The sequence below is a fragment of the Thermobia domestica genome, chromosome 9 (assembly GCF_964235325.1).
Source record: "Thermobia domestica chromosome 9, izTheDome1.hap1.1, whole genome shotgun sequence".
In the NCBI taxonomy this organism is placed as follows: Eukaryota; Metazoa; Arthropoda; class Insecta; order Zygentoma; family Lepismatidae; genus Thermobia; species Thermobia domestica.
In genome coordinates this window covers 41551641-41578588 of record NC_137462.1, presented here as the reverse complement: position 1 = coordinate 41578588, position 26948 = coordinate 41551641, and the positions used below count along the sequence as shown (strand labels likewise).

General features: G+C 37.8%; 1 protein-coding gene across 2 annotated transcripts in view; it reads left to right on the top strand.

Annotated features, from left to right (window-relative positions):
* The window catches only part of LOC145694600 (multicopper oxidase 3-like), a 171003-nt gene that overhangs the window by 83969 nt on the left and 60086 nt on the right, over nt 1-26948 (top strand). For both annotated transcript variants that reach the window (XM_081770973.1, XM_081770972.1), the window contains exon 3: nt 25937-26057. In XM_081770973.1, coding sequence (XP_081627099.1) covers nt 25937-26057 — 121 coding nt within the window. The remainder of the gene's footprint in view (nt 1-25936; nt 26058-26948) is intronic.

Sequence of the window (26948 nt, the reverse complement as noted above, 5' to 3'; positions counted from 1 at the left end):
CTTTCTCGTCTCGTCTCGATTCTCGGAGAAATTTTTCCACTCTCGTCTCAATTCTTGTAGAAATCTTTATTCCCTCGTCTCGATTCTCAAAGATATCTTTCTTCTCTCGTCTCGATTCTCGGAGAAATCTTTCTCGATTCGTCTCTATTCTCAGAGAAAGGTTTCTCGTTTCAACTCGATTCTCGGAGAAATCTTTCTCCTCTCGTCTCGATTCTTGTAGAAATCTTTATTCTCTCGCCTCGATTCTCGGGGAAATCTTTCTCTTCTCGTCTCGATTCTTGTTAAACTCTTTCTTCTCTCTACTCGATTCTTTTAGAAATCTTTCTGATTTTGTCTCGATTCTTAAAGATATCTTTCTCCTCTCGTCTCGATTCTGGGAGAAATCTTTCTCGATTCGTCTCTATTCTCAGAGAAAGCTTTCTCGTTTCAACTCGATTCTCGGAGAAATCTTTCTCCTCTCGTCTCGATTCTTGTAGAAATCTTTATTATTTCGTCTCGATTCTCGGGGAAATCTTTCTCTTCTCGTCTCGATTCTTGCTAAACTCTTTCTTCTCTCTACTCGATTCTTGTAGAAATCTTTCTCGTCTTATCTCGATTCTCAAAGATATCTTTCTCCTCTCGTCTCGATTCTCGGAGAAATCTTTCTCGATTCGTCTCTATTCTCAGAGAAAGCTTTCTCGTTTCAACTCGATTCTCGGAGAAATCTTTCTCCTCTCGTCTCGATTCTTGTAGAAATCTTTATTATCTCGTCTCGATTTTCGGGGAAATCTTTCTCTTCTCGTCTCAATTCTTGCTAAACTCTTTCTTCTCTCTACTCGATTCTTGTAGAAATCTTTCTCATTTTGTCTCGATTCTTAAAGATATCTTTCTCCTCTCGTCTCGATTCTGGGAGAAATCTTTCTCGATTCGTCTCTATTCTCAGAGAAAGCTTTCTCGTTTCAACTCGATTCTCGGAGAAATCTTTCTCCTCTCGTCTCGATTCTTGTAGAAATCTTTATTATTTCGTCTCGATTCTCGGGGAAATCTTTCTCTTCTCGTCTCGATTCTTGCTAAACTCTTTCTTCTCTCTACTCGATTCTTGTAGAAATCTTTCTCGTCTTATCTCGATTCTCAAAGATATCTTTCTCCTCTCGTCTCGATTCTCGGAGAAATCTTTCTCGATTCGTCTCTATTCTCAGAGAAAGCTTTCTCGTTTCAACTCGATTCTCGGAGAAATCTTTCTCCTCTCGTCTCGATTCTTGTAGAAATCTTTATTATCTCGTCTCGATTTTCGGGGAAATCTTTCTCCTCTCGTCTCGATTCTTGTAGAAATCTTTATTATCTCGTCTCGATTCTCGGGGAAACCTTTCTCTTCTCGTCTCGATTCTTGCTAAACTCTTTCTTCTCTCTACTCGATTCTTGTAGAAATCTTTCTCGTCTTATCTCGATTCTCAAAGATATCTTTCTCGATTCGTCTCGATTCTCGGAGAAATCTTTCTCGATTCGTCTCTATTCTCAGAGAAATCTTTCTCGATTCGTCTCTATTCTCAGGGAAAGCTTTCTCGTTTCAACTCGATTCTCGGAGAAATCTTTCTCCTCTCGTCTCGATTCTTCTAGAAATCTTTATTCTCTCGTCTCGATTCTCGGAGAAATCTTTATTCTCTCGTCTCGATTCTCGGAGAAATCTTTCTTTTCTCGTCTCTATTCTCGCGAAACTCTTTCTTCTCTCTACTCGATTCTTGTAGAAATCATTTTCGTCTTATCTCGATTCTCAAAGATATCTTTCTCCTCTCGTCTCGATTCTCGGAGAAATCTTTCTCGTTTCGTCTCGATTCTCGGAGAAATGTTTCTCGTCTCGTCTCGTTTCTTGGAGAAATCTTTGTTGTCTCGATTCTCGGAGAAATCTTTCTAGTCTTATCTCGATTCTCGGAGAAAGCTTTATAGTCTTGTCTCGATTCTCGGAGAAAGCTTTATAGTCTTGTCTCGATTCTAGAAAAAAGCTATTTTTGACTCGTCTCGTTTTTTTAGTTTTATTTACAAATTCTTAGAATTCTTCCGAGTCATGCAAGAACCACGAAAGTTGTGTATAACAATATTTAAATAATTTTATTATTGGAGCATATATGACTTACATATCGGAAAATATTGATAAATGCTCTTCTTTGTGTTCTTACAAATACTTTATCAATTTATACTTTTTATTACTATGACTCATGTAACTCTAAAACAGCATTTGAGACCTAAGACTTATATGAACTTGCGTTCCCCACGAGACTCGTAAAATGACTCATCTTGTCTCGAAAATGAGACGAGAATTGTCTTATATCTTGTCTCGTCTCGTCTCGTCACCTTTCTAAATTTAAAAAGATACATCTCGTCTCGAGCAGTGTTCGTAGGTTCCCTTAAGAAAATTCCCCTTTTCTTATGCAATATTTTCCCCTTTTCTTTTCAAATATTCACTAGTTTGTTAAGGGTCCAGTTCCATGACATAAATTATGTGATAAGATTAATTTAATTATATTAAAGAGAGTGCCAACCACATTTGTTTTGTTCATTTGTTATTTTGATTCTATTTCTTTTATTTTTTCCTCATTTTTTTAAACAAAAAAACACACACAAATACATTTAACCTATATAATGACGGCAAATTATACTACTTTGAACACAAACACATGGAAACTGTTGTTGTTATATTGGTCTATTTCTGAAGAAAGGAAAACTAAGCATACATACTGGTCAATCAGTCACCGCGAGAATTTCCCTTGAATTTTCACGATTTATCCGAAAATTTTATTTTTCCCTTTTTGGTAAATTTATCTATGAAATTTCCTTAAATTTGGGAAATTTCCCTCAAACTATACGAATACTGGTCTCGAGGGCAATTCTAGAATTAGTTTATATGCTACAGTCAATGGCGCGATTTGCTTGGTTCCATTGTACAGAATCTTAATATTCACTGATGCTTGAAGCCCGGGGGGAATTTGCAACGGCGCTTTCCCCGGAGCTAAAGTAAATGAAATGGCGATTTCAAGTTACTCTTATGCAGACTAGTCTTTTAGCAAAAAGTCTTCCAGAGCGGCCCTTTCAAATTTGATTTTGCTCCCGGGACAACATTTTGAAGAATAAAGCTTGCTCTAATATTCTAATTAAAATTATTACTTTTTATTTAAAAAAAACAATATGTATCTTACCAGGGATGATATCGAAACTGCACCTTGAATTGGGAGACATTCTATATATTTCCTGATAGGACTTCTCGAGCAAGTTTCAAAACAGGTGTTCGTTTCGTGCCCGGAAGTGACCCCGCCTTTGAAGGGGCTAAAATATATAGAACATTTTTAGCTATTTTCTATAGCAGGTGTACATAAAGTATGTTACTACCCCTAAAAGTAGAATCCTATGCTAAAACGCCAAAAACACCTGTTTCATAATTGTAAAAGCATAATTTAACGAAGTGAAAATATTTGCCCTAGGGTCCCTGCATGGTCCCAGGTACGGTCCAACTCAAAATTTGCAATTGGAAAGAACAGCAAGTAGCATATCGTTTGAAAGCTAGTGTTAAAAGAAAAACGGTAACAGAAGTTTCACAGCTCTAATCCAACTTTGTGCGAAATGGCGGAAGATTCAAAATTTGAAAACAGTCTGCAGGTAACAGTGCATGGCCAACACTAGAACTCCAAAAAGGTGAAACAGGTGTCAAAATTCTAAAACACGTGTTTCATTATTTGAAAAGTTCTATTTATCGAAATGATAATCTTTACCCCAGGGTCCTCGCAGGGTCCAAGGTGGGGTCCAACTCAAAATGTGCAATTGCAAAGAGGGGCAAGTAGCATATCGTTTGAAAGCTATCCCGCTACAACTTACCGACAGCTCGTCTTGTATAAGCGATCTAGAAACCTCTAGACCACATGGCTGTTTTGCATCCACAAGTCTCGTTTTGCTATGAAGAACCACATAGTTCGACATTTGTGTCAAAGCTTTAGGTGTAAGAGGTGATCATGAACTTTAAGATTCAGCATGTAGAAGTACGGTAGTGTAAACATCCCACCATTTTGCACAGGATTGGCGTAGAGACGAAAGACTGGTTACACACGCTTTCTGTTTTGAGAAACTTTGAAAGAAAATACTACTTAACCCATTTGAAAATGTGTAGTTTGACCGCTGCCCGCATATAGAGACTCCAGGACATACGTTTTCATCTCTATATATTGAACGTTTGCAATTACGAATTTAGGAAGCCAGAAACTCTGACTTTATAGCCTGTGATTAGTTTGAATGAAAAGTTTTGTTGGTCAATTTGCAATAGCGTTGACTTATATCTAGAAAATGGATTCTCAGCACAAAAAATAGATATTGGATGGTGAAGCAAGTGGCAATCTCTCGTGGGTGTGCCAATCAGTGAAATATGAGCTACTTCACAATGCATTTGATATCTTTTGCTGCCGAGAATCCATTTTCTGGACATAACGAAACCCTGTTGAAAATTCATTAATACCACTTTTCCTGGAAGCTCCTAATGTAGAGGGGATTTCGTGATAAATATTCATCTGGTGTGACGGAGGAACTTCCCAGTCGGGATGGCCGGCCGCTGGAATGATTAACATGCGAGAAAGTTGTTAAGCTTCTGTCTTATATTGATATCTTTTCTTTGAAGAATTGTTCTGGGCTTCAAATGCCACAAAATATTAACGTGATCTAGAAATTACAGCTGTAATTTGAATATTCTTCTACATGCAAAAATCTATATATGACATAATCATTGTTTGTAAATGAGGCTATCGTATTGAACTACTTCAATGGAACAGAGGCAAATCTTATTTATATAGCTATATAGATTTTACTCTTATGTATGTAAGTCCTATGTGGAATAACGCTACGTTCTTCCAAGAACTTGATGTACGTAATTGTACATTCACATAGTTTTCTGTTGAAACGATCAGTTGGGTGTTCATCTTCTTCCTCCTTTTGTCTATCACTAAAATAAAATAAAAAGAAAAATAGGAAAGCTAATAAAACGTAACGTCTGTCATTCTATTAAAAACTGAAGCCCTAACATGTATACAAGCTGACGTCACTAATCAAGCCTCAGCAGACGACGGATGCGCAAATACATACCGTATATCACTTGTACTACCACGGTTCGTTCCTTCTAGAAAGACAATGGCAGCGACCCTAACGGGTAGCTTATAGATTGCGGCACAAACTTGACCTTCACACGTTTGAAAGGGACAACTTTGTCCGTGTTTTCCCGATTTTCGCAAGTGCGTTATTTTTTAGCGATCGCTTCATTGAAGACCAGGGAGCTTGTAGGTTTGTTCTGATGTCTTCATTTTTCTTGCACCGCTATCTACGTCAACGGAGTTAGGGGTTTTTGAGGGTGTAGATTACGAATCTGGAAGTGTGCATTTTTGCTATTATCCCATTCGCGAGATATAAGGGGACGTCAGTAGACGTTTCTGCAAAACCCATATTTTAGGTGAATTTTCCAACCCTGTAAGACAGCAGCAGTTTTAGGGGTTATTATTATTATTATTATTATTATTATTATTATTATTATTTTGCAAGTTTAGGGGTCAAATTCAACGGTGTTTATTTGAATTTTCTATTCAAAGGTTATAGCAAAGGAAGCCAATTGCAGGAGCGATCGTTCACCGTTGAGTGACTTTACTTGTTAATCTTCCCGTAGATGTTATAATATTTTATTGATATCACGATGGCAACTTTGCAGGGAGTGATGAAAGCTCTCTGTAGCTTAGAAAATACTGACTTTGCTTGTGTTCAGCTTTCCGATGCCGACAAAACAATTGCAAGGAAGGTTCACAAGCTCATCAAGTTGATGGTGACAAACTCTGTTCTCCAGTATATTCCAATGACAGTAGACGATTATGTTACGTTCGAAGACAATACTCAATTCCAGCCCTTGGACACGACATCAAGTCAACAAGGAACTGCTTCGGGTACCGAAGGCGATCCTGATTACGAATACCTGGACCCAAATCCTTCTCAGGAAACCGCATTTTGGAGATCATGGAGTGAAACGAAATTGAGGGACATTGTAGCAGCTTATAACAACGCATCCAATGGTCGCGAACTCAAGGATGCGAAACGCGTAGCAAGAGTTGACATCTGTACAAGTGACATCATTCGGATGAAACTATTCCTGGACAAGGCATCCAAGCGGACCAAGCTAGCAGAACTCCGAGAATCTGTCAAAGTATGGTGCAAAAATCAACGCGCTACACCGAATTTTTTCAGGATCACTGAAGACGACATTTGCCGTGGAAGCCTTGGAACAATCGCGGAAGCTAGGGGTTACTGGTTTCAAGGCATCCCGATTCTGGATCCGCCGACTATTGAGAGAAATGAAGTGGGGTTCCAGGAAAATCACAAAAGTCATGAGAATGGCAGCCAGAACAAAAGCACTGGAACGTTCAAACGAATTCGACAGCTACATTCAACAAATCAAGCAGGAGATTGAAGAGGGTAATTACAACCTTGATCAAATTGTGAATCTTGATCAAAGTGGATTCAATTATGAAATACTAATACCACGAACTCTAACTCAACGTGGAGTAAAAAATGTCGAAACTCAAGTAAGATCCGAATAAAAAATGACGCACTCTTACACAGTCCAGGAAGCGATTTCGGCATCAGGAAAGATCGTGGGCCCGACTGTCATTGTGTTCCGCGAACCATCCAGGAAATTTGGATCACGGGTCCAATGTAAAATCCTAAGATCCCTGGGGTCATAATCAGAGCCAACAAGTCAGGAATGATGACAAAGGCAATATTAAAGTAATACCTGCCAAATCTTGTTCGAGACGTTGGAACTCCGTGTGTTTTGTTGAAAGACGACGCAGCCATCATGAGAGATCCGGACTTGTATCAAGAGTTTCCTGATTTACATCCACGAACAATCACTCCAGGCTGTACTTCCTATGGACAGCCATTCGATGTGGGATATATTCTCTACAGAAAAATGATGGTAAAGCGTGCCCACAAGCATGTTCGGAATGAAGGACTTGGAGACAAGCTAGACATGACAAATCGGTATTCCAGTGCTCACTTGATTGGGGTAACACGGAATCAGTTGGAAAAACCCAGATTCCAAGATATGATCAAGTACACTTTCGGCAAATGAGAATACATCGACCTTCCTGACGATTTTAGTTACCAGTCAGTGAGAGACTTATCTTTCAGTTTCCACACAAAGGATCCAGCTTTCTCGACATGTTCTATTCCGGACGACGAACACTGCATGGAGAAGAGTTTTATTCAGTGCAGTTGGTGTCTCCAACCACTGTGCTTTTATCACCTCTTCATGAACAACAGCATGACCGCACCCCTTCACGAAACACTCAAGCCTCACTATCACGCCGTAGAGTGATCGTCATTCATATGGCCCTAATACCTGCATAACAAAGATAAAGTCCTGGCAGCTACCACGAAAGTGGCGTGTGACTTACGTGGCTTTCACACATAGATCAGAACAAAGGTCAAGCTTCAACAAACAACATTCGACGAAGCCGTGTCTTCTAGACTGCTTCTACCAGACGGGCCGTGGGAAAGTTGAAGAACGATAGCTTATAAATGATATACTTCTTGAACCCTTTCCAAATGAAAACTTCGAGGTAGATTCCGCGTGGGAACCTACGAGGGCCCTGGGGCAAACATTTTTATTTAGATAAATTGCACGTTTTAAATACTGTAACACATGTTTCAGAATTTTGACACGTGTATCACCGTTTTGGAATTCTAGTGGTGGCCATGCACTGTTAGCTGCAGACTGTTTTCAAATTTTGAATCATCCGCCATTTCACACGGAGTTTGCATTGAGCTGTGAAACTTTTGTTATCTTTTTTTTAACACTAGCTTTCAAACGATATGCTACTTGCCCCTCTTTTCAATTGCACATTTTGAGTTGGACCGCATTTGGGACCCTGGGGTAAGTATTATCATTTCGATAAATAGAACTTTTCCAATAATGAAACACGTGTTTTAGAATTTTGACACCTGTTTCACCGTTTTGGAATTTTAGTGGTGGCCATGCACTGTTACTTGCAGACTGTTTTCAAATTTTGAATCTTCCGCCATTTCGCACAAAGTTGGATTAGGGCTGTGAGACTTCTGTTACCGTTTTTTTAACACTAGCTTTCAAACGATATGCTACTTGCTGTTCTTTCCAATTGCAAATTTTGAGTTGGACCGTACCTGGGACCATGCAGGGACCCTAGGGCAAATATTTTCACTTCGTTAAATTATGCTTTTACAATTATGAAACAGCTGTTTTGACGTTTTAGCATAGGTTTCTACTTTTAGGGGTAGTAACATACTTTATGTACATCTGCTATAGAAAATAGCTAAAAATGTTCTATATATTTTAGCCCCTTCAAAGGCGGGGTCACTTCCGGGCACGAAACGAACGCCTGTTTTGGAACTTGCTCGAGAAGTCCTATCAGGAAATATATAGAATGTCTCCCAATTCAAGGTGCAGTTTCGATATCATCCCTGGTTAGTTCCAGAGATTAGAAAAATTTTCGTTTAACGTCCTACAGTTATGCCCATTAGGCTAAGGGAGACGAATTATTAGAACAAGTGAATAATAATGGAAGATTGACACGATGTTGTCCATCACAAATTTATTTGACCGGAGATCGAACCACGGACGCCATGCACCAGAGGTAACCGCTTTACTGAGCCACTGTATCCGTTTTATAGAGATCTGGTAAGAACGTCTTCACAAAGGGAATTTCCACCTCACTTTCTACAAACGCTAACTGACACTTGATCTTTATTCGTTTAATTTTGCACGTTACACATTAGATGGGGTGACAGTAAGAAGGGTGGAGGTAAATATATTTGACTTCCTCAAAATAATTAATTGATCCCTAGTTACTTTGTAACTCCGGAAACTGACGCAATGAAGTTGACAGTTTCAGGCAAGGCTTGCTTACAAACGCTTGGAGTTTATCAGTGGGTAACCTTCGTGTGAACATCGCGTCTGTGTTGTTCTCTTAGTGGAGGAAGCAGGTTACTCGGGATTTTTTTTTTTACATACATCTACATTACATACGTATACTGGGTGTTTCAAAACAATACAGGCAAATTTTGGGGGCTGATTCCTGACACCAAGATAAGGCAAAAAATATAGACCAACCTGGGTAAATAAATACTTCCTTTTGGAGTTATAGGCTGCCGAAAACATGAAAAAATTAAATTTAACGGTCCATAGTTCCAAAACTATAGGACCTACCGTAGTCGGGTCAAGACTTCACTTAGGAACCAATATGTTCGCTATCCAAAATTACATGTTTCAGAATCTTAAGGTACTCACACAACAATTTTTATACAGTGAGTTTTGCTACAGGCACATCATTTGAAGTACTTTCCAACTACCTCTATTGTTGCGGAAGCACCGCAGGATTGTGAAACAAGGATATTTGGATAGGGCACATACTAGTTCCTAAGTGAAGTCTTGACCCGACTACGGTAGGTCCCATAGTATTGGAACTATGAACCTTTAAAGTTCATTTTTTAATGTTTTCAGCAGCCTATAACTCCGAAAGGAAGCATTTGTGCACCCAGGTTGGTGTATATTTTTTGCCTTATCTTGGTGTCAGGAATCATCTCCCAAGCGTTGTCGGTGTTGTTTTGAAATACCCTGTATGTGCGTTTTTTATTTGCTCCAATTATACATACGCTTTTTCTCCAAAAGTTTGTTAGGACAGGGTACAAAATCAAATATGAGGTGGTTGCAGCACTGAAGCACTATATTTGCTAAAGGGCGTGCCATGTACAGCACAGATAGTATGGGTCAATGAAAACTTGTCCCACCACCCACCGTGAGCTACTCTGACACATCATGACCCTTTCTGACACCACCCACCAAAACCCGTCTTCATCAACCCATGATCCACGCTCTCCTCTCCACTGACTAAAGAGTTTACACTTGTAATAAAAAAAGGATGTGAAATCGGAGTTTGAATTTCTATGGTCAATTGCTCAAACCCCACTCTGTTACAATACTGGTGGATCTCCTTTTTACGATATACAATAGGAAAGTGTTTGTCATGGGTCATATTACGATAAATTTCAATTTAATTATCACATATAATTATTTTCTTGACAAATTACAGATACTTTTTAGTAGAAAACAGGATGGAATTTGAAAGTCTCAAATCAAGATAAAGTAGGCCAGCAGAAAAAAAGAAAAATAAATAAATAAATAAATTGTAAAATTCGACTGTCTTGAAAGCCAAGTAGTAAGTCCTATTGCTATTATTACGATTACAAATATAGACTCCCTTATGTTCAGAATTGTGAATAATTGGTTTGTTTAGTGGTCACTACTTAATGCAGATGAGTGAAATCTACCACTAAAGGAAAACAATTGTTCAACAATTCTGAAACATAACGGAGTCACTTTTGTTTCGTTTCCTTACAAAATTGAAAAATGAATTTAGCAAGTTTTGCTTCTATAACCCTGAACTGCCCATTTGAACAAAGATTCTCGGAGTGTTCCACACACTCGTACTATGTACGATTGACTAACTTTCATCAACGTCTCAAAGCTCTACGTTCCCGTCTTTATCTCCTACAGCAGTTGATGTAATCCTGTGTCGCATGTTCAGGTCTTGCACACACCTATCCACTTGAACACACCAATATTGTTCTCTGAACTGTTTTGTTTATAATGCAATAGTCCCACAGCACGCGTTGAAAGTCTGACATCACAAACTGTGCATAAGTCTGCTCTTCCAGATCTGTTCTTGCCTCCTTATCATTAAAAAAAAAAAAAAAAAAAAAGTACCTTGATAGTTGAGTAAGCCTCAACTTTCCATTGCCCAGTTCAGAAAATACAAGTCGCAGATTCGAGCTTCGTGTTCTACATCGACTCATTTCTGTGTATACATTTTCTTTATTTCCTTAATATAATTTTATTAACCTAACTGATTATGCATACCCAATGGGTAATGGCAAGAACACTTGATTGATTTATTATCCCGGCATTCGTCTGGTGGAACTGAGGGCGAATTTTTTGTTCAGTTCATCTTTTCTGTTTTCATTCTACTTTATTTAACTTCTGCATTCGCCGCAACAGCGAGCAAAGGCTCCATCCCATCAATATCTGATTGACAGACTATACTTCTCCAAAACTGTAAGGCCCATTATCTCTGATTTCGAACACCTGCGAAGCGAATGGTTCTACACGTTCTTTTCTATTCCCATTATCTACTCCTACACCAAATTCGGTGCAATTATCTCTGAGTGATATCGCGCCCTTCCCTCGTTAGATATATCTCAGATAAGTAAACAGAAACAAATGAAAAAGGAGAAAAAATAGATCCCTTGAAAGTAGAACGTAGACAAATACACTACTGTTCAGAAGATGCTGTCTCTGATGCACTGAGCAGGGTGGGTCATGATAGATGGTGGGATGCAGTGGGTCATATCCTGTTGACTCACGACCCACTGACTCATTTCATCTCTGTTGTACAGAATGACAAGTAATGCTAATTTATCCTGTTCCGGGGGGCGGGAGAGGACTGTTGACCAACTTGAAGGGGAAAGTCAAAACCTCCCGGAAATGTTTCAAGAAGAAACGTTGATTACATATACCATGCAATTCCCGCATTTATACTTCTTTCAGATCACCTAATTTTTACCCCTGTTTACCGATACTAGTCCTCTTTCATTGTATGATTTGATTTGATTTTCAGATTAGCGTTCCTTTCAGCAGCGAGGCTATATGAGATATGGACCTACAGATTAACGTGGAATCGGAACAACGTGAGCTCCCGCCGTGAATCGAATCCAGGTCTCCCACGCCAAAGACGCGTATGCTAACCGCTTAGCCACGAGGGAGCTCTCTTTCACTGTATGAACTAAGAATGGCCAATTCCGGAGTTTTTACTTTTCGGAATACGAAAAATAAAATCGTAAAAATTCCGGATTTCGGAAAGTCCGAAATTCGGAATTTTTACTTTCCGGAATACGAAAAATTAAATCGTAAAAATTCCGGATTTCGGAAAGTCCGAAATTCGGAAAAATTCCGGAGTTCACAAAATTCCTGATTTTTTAAAAAAAATCTGGATTTCAGAAAAAATCCGAAATTCGGAAAAATCTGGAATTCAGAAAAATTTCGGAGTTTGGAAAAATTTGGAATTAGGACAATTCCAAAATTTAGAAAATTCCAGAATTCAGAAAAATTCTGGATTTTGGAAAATCTGGAATTATGAAAATTTCGGAATTTAGAAAATTACGGAATTTTAAAAAAAATCCGTATTTTTCTGAATTCTGGCTTTTTTCCCAAATCCGAAAGGTGAAATTTCCGATTCTGGAAAATAAATTTTCCGGAATCCGGCTTCCGGAAACTTTTGGCCGTCCTTAGTATGAACATAAACCTCTAACTTTGAAGAATTTTCCTGATTTTGTTTTTTTTATCGTTCAGGATAATTTGACTTGAAGTACTTTCCACATTCTACTCTTTTATTATGATTATTACTTTTTCCATTCCCAACTAGCGCCAAGTGAGCTTTGTGGTGGACAAACACCGTGTGCGTGGGTTTTTGTCAGGATCGTCCTTTTCCTTTCTACTTTCTTCATTCCACCGTCGTTTCGTATCATTATCACCATCACCACCTTCTTCCTTACCCTCGAAGTATTATCATGGGACGTTAAACTAAAAATACAGACAAAAAATATATTTTTTTTACTTCTCAAATTATTACTTTGTACACTTTTTTGTTATCTGTGTAAAATTGACGATAAATATTTCTAAAGATTGTTGGCAAATCTTTGCGTCTCATTCCTTTGTGACCTTTAACAGGAGAAAAAGTATGAACGTTTTAAGAAAAAGTTTTTTTTTTTTTCTTTTCCGAATGAGAATTGTCATAATTATATTAGAGAGTCCTAGATCTCAATTTAAGATCTACTTCTAATGCATGGAAAGCTAATAAAAATTGCTTTAACTGAGATCTAGCATAATGCTAATTAATAGAGTATTTGAAATGTAATTCACATGACACAGAATACTACATTGGACTCTGTACTGTTGGATCGTTGTCTTCTTCAACGCTAATAGTAGCGCTAACGAAGGTATCTTAACATTCAGGCTAACCGTAAGTAATAACACAGAAAGAAAAACTGTGGAGAAACTTTGTTATTTTTTCTTTTTTAAGAAAACTAACGTACAGTCAGCGACAAAAGTTTTTTTCCGTTTAGTAAAATTTATTTTGGGGAATAAGGGTTGTATAGCTGGAGGGTACAGAAAATTACATTTTTTTTAATTATAATTTACTGAAAACTGTACTCAAATTGTCCTTCCGTGCTGAAGTTATTTACGAAACTAATTTTATCAAACGGAAAGAACATTTGTCGCTGACTGTACATCGTTAGCTTCAATCTATCCTTATATCTTTAAAGAAGAAATTCTGATTGATCAACACTTACCCCAAACGTACGATTGCGAAATGACCGGTATTATTGCCAAGCTTAAACTATATACAAGGTGTTTCAGAAAGATAGGGTAATACTTTGGGAAATGGTTGTATTTGAAATTTTGGAATCAGTGTTGCCATTCAATACCTTGAGATAATCTTAAAAATAACTTTCCCAACTTTCCCTTAATAGCTTTTCTTCCATGGATATCATTGCCATATGTTATATACCGTTAGAAAGGCCATTAATCAACTTTTAAAATAGAATGACCAAAGCAATAAACTATATAAAGTCAAAAATGGTCTACAACCTGTAGCATTCAAACAGTTGAGAATAAGACCCATTTTGTTATCACCTTTTTTTTTTTTTTTTTTTTTTGGTTACAATCATCCGTGCTAACATTTCTCAAAGTATTTCCCCTTTCCTCTGTAACATCGTGTATTTCAATTACAATTATCCTAATCTGTTTTGAAGATTATCAGCGGATACCGATAATTTTAATTTTCTGAGTTGGCAAATAGTTTAAGCTAAATATTTAAATTTTGGACAGTATATAGGATTTTTAATGTAAGGCACCACCAAGGAAGGATTTTTCAGAAATTCAATATGGAAGGAGCAGAAATGAAAGTTGCAATTATTGTAGTATATCCATATCTCGGAATTTCTTAATGCTGAAGATATGAAATATGTTATTTATATTTATCATTGAAAATAATAAAACGTGTTTTTAGGAGCTTGACCTAGAATGGAAGAAAAATGGGCTAATTCATTATGTTGCCCATTTGACGCGTTCGAATTTCATGCAAAACTTCGAGAAAAGACGAATTCCATATGAAAGGTGTAGGAGAAAAACGTATAATATTGTCCGCAGTAACACGCTCATTTATATACAAGGGTAAGTCATAAGTCTTGCAATGTTCTGGTACACAATATATATGCATTTATTACAAGTAGTGCTCTCAAACGGGTCGGGTCAGGTCAACTCGGGTCGGGTTGTCGGGTCGGGTCAGTCGGGCCAGCTCGGGTCGGGTCAGTCGGCTCAGCTCGGGTCGGGTTGTCGGGTCGGGTCAATCGGGTCAGTTCGGGTCGGGTTGTCGGGTCAGTTCACTTTGGTCAACTGAGTTTAGGTTGAGCTTAAATTTGGCTGGAGTCGAAAGCTGCTGTTTTTCACTAGCTGCCTAATTAAAAATAGCAATTTTCAATTAATTTTATAGAAGCCATAAATCTATTTTGAACACTTGCAGCTAGTGATTTTATGGTAAATGCTTATTTTTGTACTTGTGTGTACTTTAATTTGTAAATGTGGAAGATTTATTTTACTAATCGACTGTAATATTAATATCTACGCCAATATGGAGTCTGGATATAGAACAAAACTAGAAGTTGTTTAAGCAAGACCAAAAGAAAGATTGGATATGGACGACCAAGCCCAAGCAGGGTTGCGGTGGCTCAGTGGTAGTAATTCATCTCTGGTGCATGGTGTCTATGGTTCGATCCCAGCTTGTGCTAGGTAGGCTTTGTGGTGGAGAAACGCCGTGTAGTGGGTTTTCTCGGGGTTCTCCTGTTTCCTTCCACTTTCTTCATTCCACCCTTTCATTCATTTCTCATGGTCACCGTATCCCTTAGCCTCGGTGCAGAATCGAGGGACCTTAAACTGAATATTTCACCAAGCCCAAGGACATCGATACAAGAACAAGATAAAGATTAGATATGCAAGACGAATTGCATAGTAATCTTGCTCTTGGCCTTGTTTTGGTGATCACCAAGTAGCGATGAGCATATTTTCTTGCTTTCCGTATAGTATGAAAGACCATAATCAAAATCACACTTGGTCTTCATTTGTACCGATGAGGCGAGCATTCTTGGCTCTTGTATAGCATGAAAGACCACCAAAACTACGAAATACAGGACCAAGACTTGACTGCAAGACAAAGAATAAGACGCAGTATTGATGACCAAGACCCAGGGAGCGAATTGTTTGAATTTCATTTGTTGGGCTGAAAGTGATGAAATAAATTAGTACTTTATAATTAAATATCATACTGTATTTTTAAATTTCAAATTACAAAATTCATATTATGTATCTTCTTACGTGCAACTATATATACTGTAAAATACGTTTTAATTACCGAGAAAGAAAAATCAAAGTGGCATGGGTCCCGGAATCATAAGAACCTATTTTGGAATGAAAGTTGAAGGGTTGGAAAAAATCACAGATGTTCTCCTGTTTCCTCAACCCTTATTATTGTAGTTAAACGATTTCCTTTTGTCTCCGCCAAGAAACTTTTGCTACTGCCTTCCGAGAAGACCCCCTGCCGTCCAAGCAGGTGAGAACACTGATCTTGAATAAAAATTTCGTCACATAGAACTAAGCAAGAAAAAAAATTCTCCCACGTCGGACATTGGTATCAGTTATAAAAAGAAATAACCAAACCTCAAAAGTGCCAAATATTCATTAAGATGCATATACATGTCCCCCGCTTGATCTAGCTAGTGGTTAACGTGTAAGACTTCAGTACACGTGGTCAGGGTTTAATTCCCAATGGGAGTGTATTTTGGCGTTCACCCAGTGTTGTGACCATAGTGCTCTCAAACGGATCGGGTTGACCCGACCCGACTCGGGTCAGTCGGGCCAGCTCGGGTCGGGTCAATCGGGTCAGCTCGGGTCGGGTTGTCGGGTCGAGTCAACTGGGTCAGCTCGGGTCGGGTTGTCAGGTCAGGTCAATCAGGTCGGATCACGGTTCGGGTCAGTCGGGTCGGGTCGGGTCATCGGGTCTGGTCAGTCATTTCGGGTCACGGGTCGGGTCGGGTCGGTCTTCAACCCGACCCGACCCGTTCAGAGCACTAATTATTTACAGGACAATGAAAGTAGGTTAACATACAAAGTATAGCCCCTCGTGTTGGACTCTCCGCAGCCACTTTCCTGTCAGTTTCTCGATTTCACGTCGATAAGACGTCTTGTCCTACTCTTGAGAGGTAATAAAGACAGTCACTGCTGTTTCCAGTTCCCATTGGTTGCTGAAGCGTTGTGATTTTAGGAAGTTCGCATGAACCAAAACATGAAGAAATCCGAAGGGGCAAGGTCAGGATTGTATGCCGGATGTGGCATCAATTCAATGCTATGCAGTTCTGAATTACTTGTGTTGTTTTTCGAGTCAAGTGTAATTTTGCGTTATTCTGTTGCAGCAGGGCGCGTTTTCGGTTCACCAATGAATGATAGTTTTGGGCGTGGTGCAGCATACATCTGTCCCAACTGTTCCGAATAAAGGTCTGCATTGATGATATGATGTTAGGAACAAACTCGAAGCAAATTATTCCTTCGTAGTTACATCACGCACAGAGCGTGAGTTTATGCTCAAAACGGAAGTGTTTGACAACCGGTTGCGGAAGTTGGCCCTTGTTTAATCACTGTTTTTGCACATTCAGTGTTCGGAAAAACACGCAATTTTCGTCCCATGTGACACTTAATTTCAGTATCAGGATGCGAAATACAATCTATGTAATAGTAATGTATGTACAATAATACGGTATATTTCAGGAAACACACATCACATGGATTATTCAGCAGTTGTCGTCACACATCCATTCTCCTCTGGACCTGAGTTGGTCGACTCATGATGCACAATGCGGCCAGCAATCTAGCGGAACTTGTGGTTCAAAGAAATTCATGTTGTATAAGTAATTTGGGCTATATTTCCATGCTTGATATGTGCAGATACATACATGCAGTGATTATCTTCTCTGCTATAACCATGCATCATGTGGTCAGGAACCAAGAGTTTGTGTTAGGCTATAAAAAATACCTGCAAACACATAATGATTATGTTATAAACAATATGAACGGAAATGAAGAATGAATAGAACCATTACATGTTTGTTGTATAGTGTTCTGGATAGAATAGTAGGGTAAAAGTCATTGATGTACAATCATGTCCAAAATTATTGTCGCATGTCTATAAATATGCTGTTGTAAGAATATAATTTCAGAACGAATTCGCCCGGTATTTCTTATAATGTTAGTATGTGCATAATCGGCAAAGACATGTATGTGGCAAATTTCACGTCAAAAGAGCAGTAAATAAGAACAACAAAACGAAAATAAAACTTTCTTGTCCATTTAGCAACATTTTGTTTTACTCATTCTAATTTTCGTATTTATAATTCTTTTCCTGTGAAATTTACCACATTTGAAACACAAAAGTATTTCCTTTACAGATGAGAAAAATAGTGAAATACAGTATTACATAAAGTTCTTGTACAACATTCCACATACGTAACAGTTATTCACAATCAGTAGTATCTCAGTGATCTAAGGACTGCAAATTTCCATCATCGTCATCGTCAGGGAGATTGTAAGGCGATTCTTTTAACAAACACAGAATGTCAAACATAAGTTTGTCCCTTTTAGCCTTTGGAGATATTCGGAGACTTTTGACAAGTGGATCTGAAGTAAATAGTAGTCGATGCATTAAGTCGGTATGAGTGTCAAATAGATGTTTTATTCGAGAAAAGTTCACGATATTTCCTACAATCTTTTGTTTCTAGCCTCTAGAGCTTCTCCCGAATATTGTCCTATTGGTAGTATACTAGCTGATATTGTATCTTTACCATGAAACAGCACTTTATGCACATTCACGGGCATTAAATACAAAGAGTAATGTTGCAAGTACAAATTTAAAGTGTCCTTAATATAATCACCAAATTTAGCTGCATCTACTACAGTTCAGGAATTCTAAAATGACATGAAAATGCTTCATCAAATCAACATGAATACCTGTTATGCGTTCCTAAAAAAAAAAAAAAAAAAAAAAAAAAAAAAAAAAAAAAAAAAAAAACTTTCTAGTGTCCGTCATTAGTATTTCCAGTGTCTTGTTTTGTCATATCTAATAATAATCTTAGCTTGCTCCTGGCCTGTTGTTGTACTTGTTTCTTTTTCTGTCCCATTTTCGTTTTATTATCACCGTTAGCTCGCCATAACTGAAAGTCCAGTCTGAATGAAATGTGCAAAATACATTCCATAAAGCGTATCCAGGAGTGAAGAGGCGACAGTCCAAAAGATAGTAAATTGTTACCCACGCATTTTCTGGAAAGGATAAGTAAGGAATCCAGTTCACTGGGGTTTGCGCGGCACAAATAACATGTTTGAGACGAAGCACAAGATGACACAGCATTGCAAACTTTGCCATCAATCATGCAGAAGATCATTGTGGTACTAACAGCAACCGTTTTATCGTCCACAGTTACAACTGTTGGGAAGATATCACTAATCTGTTGTTTAATTTTCTCTACTTCTGCTGTTACGAAATCAACAGACTCTTTATGAACGGCAAATTTTATGGGACGACAATATCGCGCAGAGGATGGAGCCATATTTTGCCATATTATGGTTCTTATGTTGCTATTTACAAAGTACATTTGAATTGGTGCCAGAGCTATGCTGAAAAGGCTTTCGTCAGTAGATTGCCTTTCAGTAAACTTCTGTTTATATCTACTCTGTTGTGCCCCATCACACCCTCACTTTACAATCATCTTCACATTATCACTATCGCACAAGGTCGGGAAAACATTTTCTTGCACTTGGCTTAGTCGAGTCACAATGTGATCTACTTCCGCTGACGTTTCTGTTATTAGTATACCAGAAGGATAGCACAACGTTTTAGCTTCTCTAACTTTATAGTAAGGAGGATATAATTTACACTTAACTTGTTCAGCTTGCATGCACATAATATTGTATTGATTTGAGGAGAGATTACAGTCCGCTATTAAAGTTATCGCTTGATCAGAAGTTAATGTTGCGGGTTCCGCCAGATAGGTTTTTCGGACCTTCTTGAATGTAATATCTTTTGTTGGGGAGGCAACACTAAGCTCTTTAATGATCGCAGCTGAATCATGCTTCCCTGCCTTGTACAGTTTTATTTCTGTAGCTTTACACAGCTCTTCCTGACTGGAAGAATCTACAAGAGGTTTCGTTTTTCGCATTTGTACCTTAGAGCCACAATCTGTAAATGTTTTTGACAGTCTGCCCTTTTTCTGATTGGCATACTGGAGCACGGCACAGCTTGATTTACATCCTCAGAGAACATAACATTGCACTGCAATCAGGTCGTATTGTCTTTCAAAAACCGATTTTTGTGTCTGTGTGACTTTTTCCATCTCTTTTCCATTTGACATAAACACTTCTTTATTGTTACTTTAGCACTGTGTGAAATGTCTTTTGGTAGTTCAAAAACACTCCATTTCCGCATAATATAGATAGGTCTCTACCGTTTGTATTCGTGTGTCTTGTGCATGTTGCACCCATTCATTGATATCGAGCCGAGAAATATCAGACACCATTCCGAAAGGAAGCAAAATAACCATTAGTTTTATAACATTATTTCGGCTGTACATAATTATGACAACAATAGGATAAGTTTGCATATTACAAAATTCACGATCTTTTAACACCTTACAGTGCACATAGGTTGATTTAAAATCTCATTCATGGGACAATCACACTTACTGTATTTAATGATCTTTATTCTCGACCTAAATCACAAACAGGTAGCGGATTTACGAAGTCGGAGAGGATTTTCTGACTAACGTTTACCAAACTTCCGAGATTTCTAGAAAACACAGTGAATGTTAGTGATTCCATAGTTTTAAACTTCAAGTTTTTCCAAATTTCCATGTTTTCTACAGAAAATGACATATTTCTACGAAAACCTCCTCCAACATTATTTTTCTAAGTCCACCACTTAGTTGCAGGTGCGCAAATTTGCGCAGACTTCTTTTACTGATTCAAACAAGTAAGATATGTAGCTCGGCTGTGAATCATGTGACAACTTTAAATAACGTTAAATAATAAACTAAAACCTTCATTGAAAAGTCGCCAAATCATAATTACAACACAACAAATTACAATTGATATGCACAATGTGTTACCTCAACGTTTCAGTGCAATTATGGAATTATTAGTGGATATCGCGTTCTCTGTGTACGAATCAAATAAACTTTGGGTAATTAAACGAGCGCAGGTGATACTTTATTATGAAACGTGGAACGTGTCACTTTTAAGCCCAGTTGGCCACTATTTGGGGCACAAATATGCAAAAGCGATCCCAGGCACATTACGACTGTACATTTTCCTACCGAAATCGCGCATTTGTATTTTCTTCAACATTCCGAAATTTGATTCAAGTACCACTACATCACTGAAATTTCGCACTATGCGGCGTCTGCTGATTATTTTCCCCGAGTTCGTGAAAGTGACGCACTATAGTGCATTGGCATATGAATTGGTTTATTAAGGTGGATCACCACCCGGAAGTCAGTATATATTTTAGCTCATTTCCTTAACTACTGCGCAATGAAACGTTACATATAAATATTGTACTATAAGATAGAGTAATGTTTCAGCTGCAGCACAAGACACTGATTCATTTGGTTGTGTCTCCTGATATCGAAAAATGTAATAAATAAAAGAAAATATTTGATTCGCTTCATATGAGCACACAAGATGGCACTCGCTGTTAGATCTTACTAGAAGTGCTCCGTTTTATGATATGTTTATTTGTATTTTAAAGCAACAATCTTAGCACGAAATAGATATATTGTTTGACCGTTTTCCGTGTTATGTTTCATATTAAGATATTAATTTACATTTAAAGACATAGATTTTGAGACGAAACTTGCGCAGAACACCATAATGCGTTGTTGCCAAATTTGTACGTTTACTGTAGTAGTCACAATAAGAAAATTCCTGGATTCTAGCGTTGCAGTTCGAGAAGCGGAACTTAGCTGTGAATTGTGGTAAGGATCGAAAACTAATTTCTACAGTACGTAACCAAGGAGAATTCCAGGATTACGCCCTTTATTATCTGGCATCAGCAAACACTCGACACTATCTGGCAATGCCGCACTATTCAAGCAGCGTTTAGCATAGCACCGAGAACACCTAGTGATCCACCTTAATCACCGTGTGCTTGTGGATGCATTTTCCACAATGGTGTATCGTATGACTTCAGAGTCTGTTACCCTAGGGCGCCCGGATTTTGGCTGATCTTCGATATTTTTATAACCTGCACGAAATTTGTGAAGCAATAAGTTGCTGTGCTCTGGTTCATTGCTTCTTCCCCTGTCGTATGAAAACATGTTTTGGGTGGCTGCCTTAGCATTATGCCTGAGTTCGAACCCACACAGTGATAGTTTACATATCAGACGTTGTTGAACACTTATCATCACTGCCATTATAAAATGACTGGAGATACTGACGGAGTGGCGGCCTCTGTGTTAAATAGTCTGCGTGTCACACTACCTCTTGGGCCAATTTGACCTCGTACTTACAGTCGATCTCGGCGTGTACACGCGTCGATGTTTATGTTATGGAATATTGCAAGATTGTATTACTACTTCTACTACTCTACTAATACTAAAATTAATGTTCTTCGTTCTAATGTTTTAAAATAATTGACTCGTTATCCTTCAGAAAACAAAATAGTAATAACATTTTTTATAGTTTACTCTAAATTTTTTCTTCATGGATGTTGTTTGATAATTTTTTTTTTTTTTTTTTTTTTGGGTTTATGTTTCTAATCAAATATAATGAAGAGCAAAAATTGCTCCCAGAATTCAGGCCAGAAACAAATTTAATAGCTTTTAAAGAACGGTATAATGTTATATCTTATTATTAAGGACCGATTTATGGTTTGAAAGTAAGCACAGATAACCTACGTAGCTAATGTCTGTCGGTCATTAATTTTATACATGTTATTCGTAAAGTAATAATAAAATAAGGTATAGAGGCTTTTGATGTATCACAACCGAGAAGGGGAAAAAATACTGTTTTAATATCTCTGTTATTTAAATATTTTCCCCTCTTTTATCATCTGGTGAGCGGCAGAAACAGAAAAAAGAGTCTCCATGTGAAGCTGTAAAAGGAGAAATAAAAATAAAGTAATTGAATTCTACGCAGAAGAAAATTAATAGTATTTTCTTGAGTATCCAATTCATTTATCAACTTGAGTTTCTTGTGTACTTGAATTAGTACTATATAGTTAATTCCAAAATATAAAGTCCTAATTACATACCTTCTGCTAGAGGTATATATTCTCTCATTGGCAAGATAGCTGTAGGACTAGGGAGTTGCTAAATCCACGATTAAGGATACCCCTTCGTTTTCTCATATTTGAGGGTGTATACAGAAAATCCAACCTGTATGTTTTACTCAAGTCTTCTGAAACTAAAGACATCATATTTGGATACAAAAAAAAGTATAATATTGACATTGATAAAGTCTTTGATTATGTTAGACATAATCAGGTGCTGGGGGCCGCGGTGGCTCAGTGGTAAAGCGTTTACATCTGGTGCAGGGGGTCCTTGGTTCGATCATAGCTCGTGCCAAGTGAACTTCGTGGTGGACAAACACCGTGGGTGTGGGTTTTCTTGGGTTTCTCCTGTTTCCTCCCACTTTCTACATTCGATCATTTTGTTCATTTCTCGTCATCACCGTCTCTTTAGCCTTGCCGGCATAATCCTGGGACGTAAAACGAAGTTTTTTTTTTTTTTTTTTTTTTTAACATCAGGTGCTTTCAAATGCAATTTTAATCTCTTGTAACATTTAAAATTAGTTTATGCGGCCTAAAGAATAGTACATTACCCAAGCTATAACTGTGATTATAATAATGTATATACAGTGTGTTTGAAAACAACACCAACAACGTTTTGAAGGTGTTTCCTGACACCAAGATAAGACAAAAAGTATAGACCGACCTGGGTGCACAAATGCTTCCTTTCGTAGTTATAGGCTGCCGAAAACATGAAAAATTGAACTTTAGAGGTCCATAGCCCCAAAACTATGGGACTTACCGTAGTCGGGTCAAGACTTCACTTAGGCACTAATATGTGCACTATCCAAAAGTACATGTTTCAGTATCCTAAAGTACTCACGCAGCAATTTTTTGCAGAGGGAATTTGGCTACGGCCATAATAACTTGAACTAACCACTAACTACCTCTATCAAAATTGTTGCTTAAGTACCGCAGGATTCTGAATCATGGTATTTGGATAGGGCACATACTAGTTCCTAAGTGAAGTCTTGACCCGACTACGGTAGGTCCCATAGTATTGAAACTATTGACATTTAAAGTTCAATTTTTCATATTTTCGGCAGTCTATAACTCCGAAAGGAAGCATTGTGCACCCAAGTTGGTCTATACTTTTTGTCTTATCTTGGTGTCAGGAATCACTTCCCAAACGTTGTCAGTGTTGTTTTGAAACACCTTGTATATAGTTTTCTTAAAGAAGCTCATGGGATGTTCATATTGCATATTAAACTATAGATCCATATCTCATACAACCTCGTTGGTGACAAGCAATATCCTTTGTACACACAAAGTACATATAATTTGTGTTGCTCTACTTTATCAGCAATTTCAGGTACCATACAACGCAAACTAAATTGATTCTGAGCTACCACTCATCTTTAGTGCAAAAGGTTAGTCGTTCAGTCCTAGTATATGTAACTTCGTATTAGCCAACACCATGTTCATGGGTTTCCTTATCGTTATGGTATTCTCTCTGATAATTTCACTTATTACTGCTATCGTTTAATTTATCAATTTATCAACCATTGAGAACACACTGCGGGCCAAGAGACGTCAAAAGAGTTCTTTTTATTAACTAGTCTATTATTCAATAAATATTTGAAGCACTATTATGCATTATCTTAAGCATTTTTCCGTGTTTAAACTAATTAATGATTATGTTAGTTTAATCTGAAGCTTTATATGATTTAAAGTAGCATTCAAATGAATCTACCTGAAATAATAAGTAAATAAAATACTTGGTGTTGCTCATGAGAGTAGACGAAACGAGATGGGAAAAGGTTTTGTAAAATTTTTGCCGAATTATCGTCGAATTTTTTCTCGTCTTGTCTCGAAATTTTCTTGTCTCATGTTTGAAATTTTTGCACAGAATTTTTGCCCTGATTTTCATCTTAATTTAATTTTATCAGAATCCTTCCGCTACACAAAATGTCCACAAAAGATTTAATATAACTTCGTTTCAACCACATTTACTATTAAAGTATATTGTACAGTAACTTACGTATCATCAAAAGTTGATAAATGCTCTTTATTGTGTTCGTACAATCACTTTATCAATTTCTAGTTTTTTAAAACTCATAAAGCACTAAAACAGTGTTTGAGGTCCAAGACCTCTAACAGCACAATATGTGCTAGACATGTGCCATTTAGGTGTCCCAGCTACTTTTTAAGTACCCGATACTTGGCACATATGATATTCATGTGCTAAGTATGTACTTCAGCTACCTATAGTTTCAGGTACTTGTTACACCTAATTGATATTTGCAACTATGTACCACAAATATAGCATTCATATATCCGTCTCAGTTTCACACTCTAACAGTCATTTGTTTTTATGTCGTCACTTCGGACATATATCTGTCATGTTCTAGGTACGTCCTTTAGGTACATACTGTTTCAGAAACCCTACTAGCATAAGATGTGCTAGTCATGGGTCATTTAGGTGTTTTAAATTCATCTCCCACATTTGATGCATTTGTGGCTTCTTTTTCTAAGCGATTGTGTACTAGAAGCAACAAACGCATCAACTTCATTAGATGGCAATTGTGGCGATTATTTGAAAATGAATATGGAAGAAAGTAAATAGAATTTTTTGTGTTGTATCGTCTGGAAAAAGAGATGAGAAGTGTATTTTCAAATTCAAGTATCCCATGGGCAATACTAGAAATGCTCAATAAATAAAGATTACTATGTCCAATGCTTTAAAAAAAAAAAAATCAGTTAAAAGCACCAGTTTACATACTTCCAATTTGATAATCATTTAAATGCTTTTGCATGTTTTATTGAAATGATAACATGCTTTGACAGGTTGAATCTATGTCACAGCAATTGACCTAACTTATATATTTAATAAAATAAGATAATATATCAATCTTATTATTTGGCTGTTCCTAAAATTACTCATAGTGATTTTTAATTATGTGTTTTGACACAAACACTTTTGTTTAAATAACGTGGAAGATATTTATGCTATGATTTATGAAATAGATCATAGTATAACCATATGAAGACTTGCTTTGCTGTTTTTATTGTATGTTGATATATCTCTTGTGTGTTGATATAAGTCGAGGGTGGGTCCCGGGAATCCCAACTTTCCCCCCGAAACAACGACTTTTCTGTAAACTTAGTCTAATTTTAGGAGTGATTTTACAAATTTTAATGTAGTTTATCCTCATATTAAATTTGGAGCTCTCCAAAAAGCTCTAAATTCCCCGAAATAAATTCCTACATACGTACCTGATTCTCATTATATTTTATTATATTATTTGTTCAATTTTTCAAAAAATCAGTTGATTTCTGATTATAGCTATTTGAATCGTAATTTCCTTATTATTGACATAAATGTTTAATTTGGGTAATCAGTAAATCTAATTAACACAGTGTATTGCAATTTCGTTTTGGATGAGTGTCAATCCTGGTTTGTTTTCTTGTAGGTCATGTGGAGATTGCCCTGGAAACGAGACAGATTGTTTCAGACCTCACTGTATCACAGGAGATGGATTCGAAAGAGGACTTCTTACAGCAAACAGACAATTGCCAGGACCCAGTATTCAAGTGAGTTATCTTTCTTTTTTAAAGTTCATCCTATAAGTTCATTATAATCGACGTCGGGTTTCGTGGGAGCACCATCTCTTTAAGTGAATAGGTAGCCAATATCCGAGTCCGAATGAGTGCGAAACCTAAGGAGTAAGCTCAAGCATGAGTCAAACCAAGCCTTATGAAATATAGCAAACTCAAGCCAAATGATGTTAATGAGCAGAAAAATGAGCTTGGGCGTCTCATTGAGAATAACGAGCCTGAATGCGAACGAGTGCGACTCTGAGGTAGCGTGAGAATCACTGAAGTTAGTGAGTGCGAGCTCTATTGAGGATAGCGAGCCTGCGAACGAGTGTGAGTCTGAGGTAGCGTCAGAATCACTGAGATTACTGAGCGCGAGCTTCATAGAGGATAGCGAGCCTGAATGCGAACGAGTATGAGTCTGAGGTAGCGTGAGAATCACTGAGACTAGTGAGCGCGAGCTCCATTGAGGATATCAAGCCTGAATGCAAACGAGTGTGAATCTGAGGTAGCGTGAGAATCACTGAGACTAGTGAGCGGGAGCTCCATTGAGGATATCAAGCCTGAATGCGAACGAGTGTGAGTCTGAGTTAGCGTCAGAATCACTGAGATTACTGAGCGCGAGCTTCATAGAGGATAGCGAGCCTGAATGCGAACGAGTATGAGTCTGAGATAGCGTGAGAATCACTGAGACTAGTGAGCGCGAGCTCCATTGAGGATATCAAGCCTGAATGCAAACGAGTGTGAATCTGAGGTAGCGTGAGAATCACTGAGACTAGTGAGCGGGAGCTCCATTGAGGATATCAAGCCTGAATGCGAACGAGTGTGAGTCTAAGGTAGCGTGAGAATCACTGAAATTAGTGAGTGCGAGCTCTATTGAGGATAGCG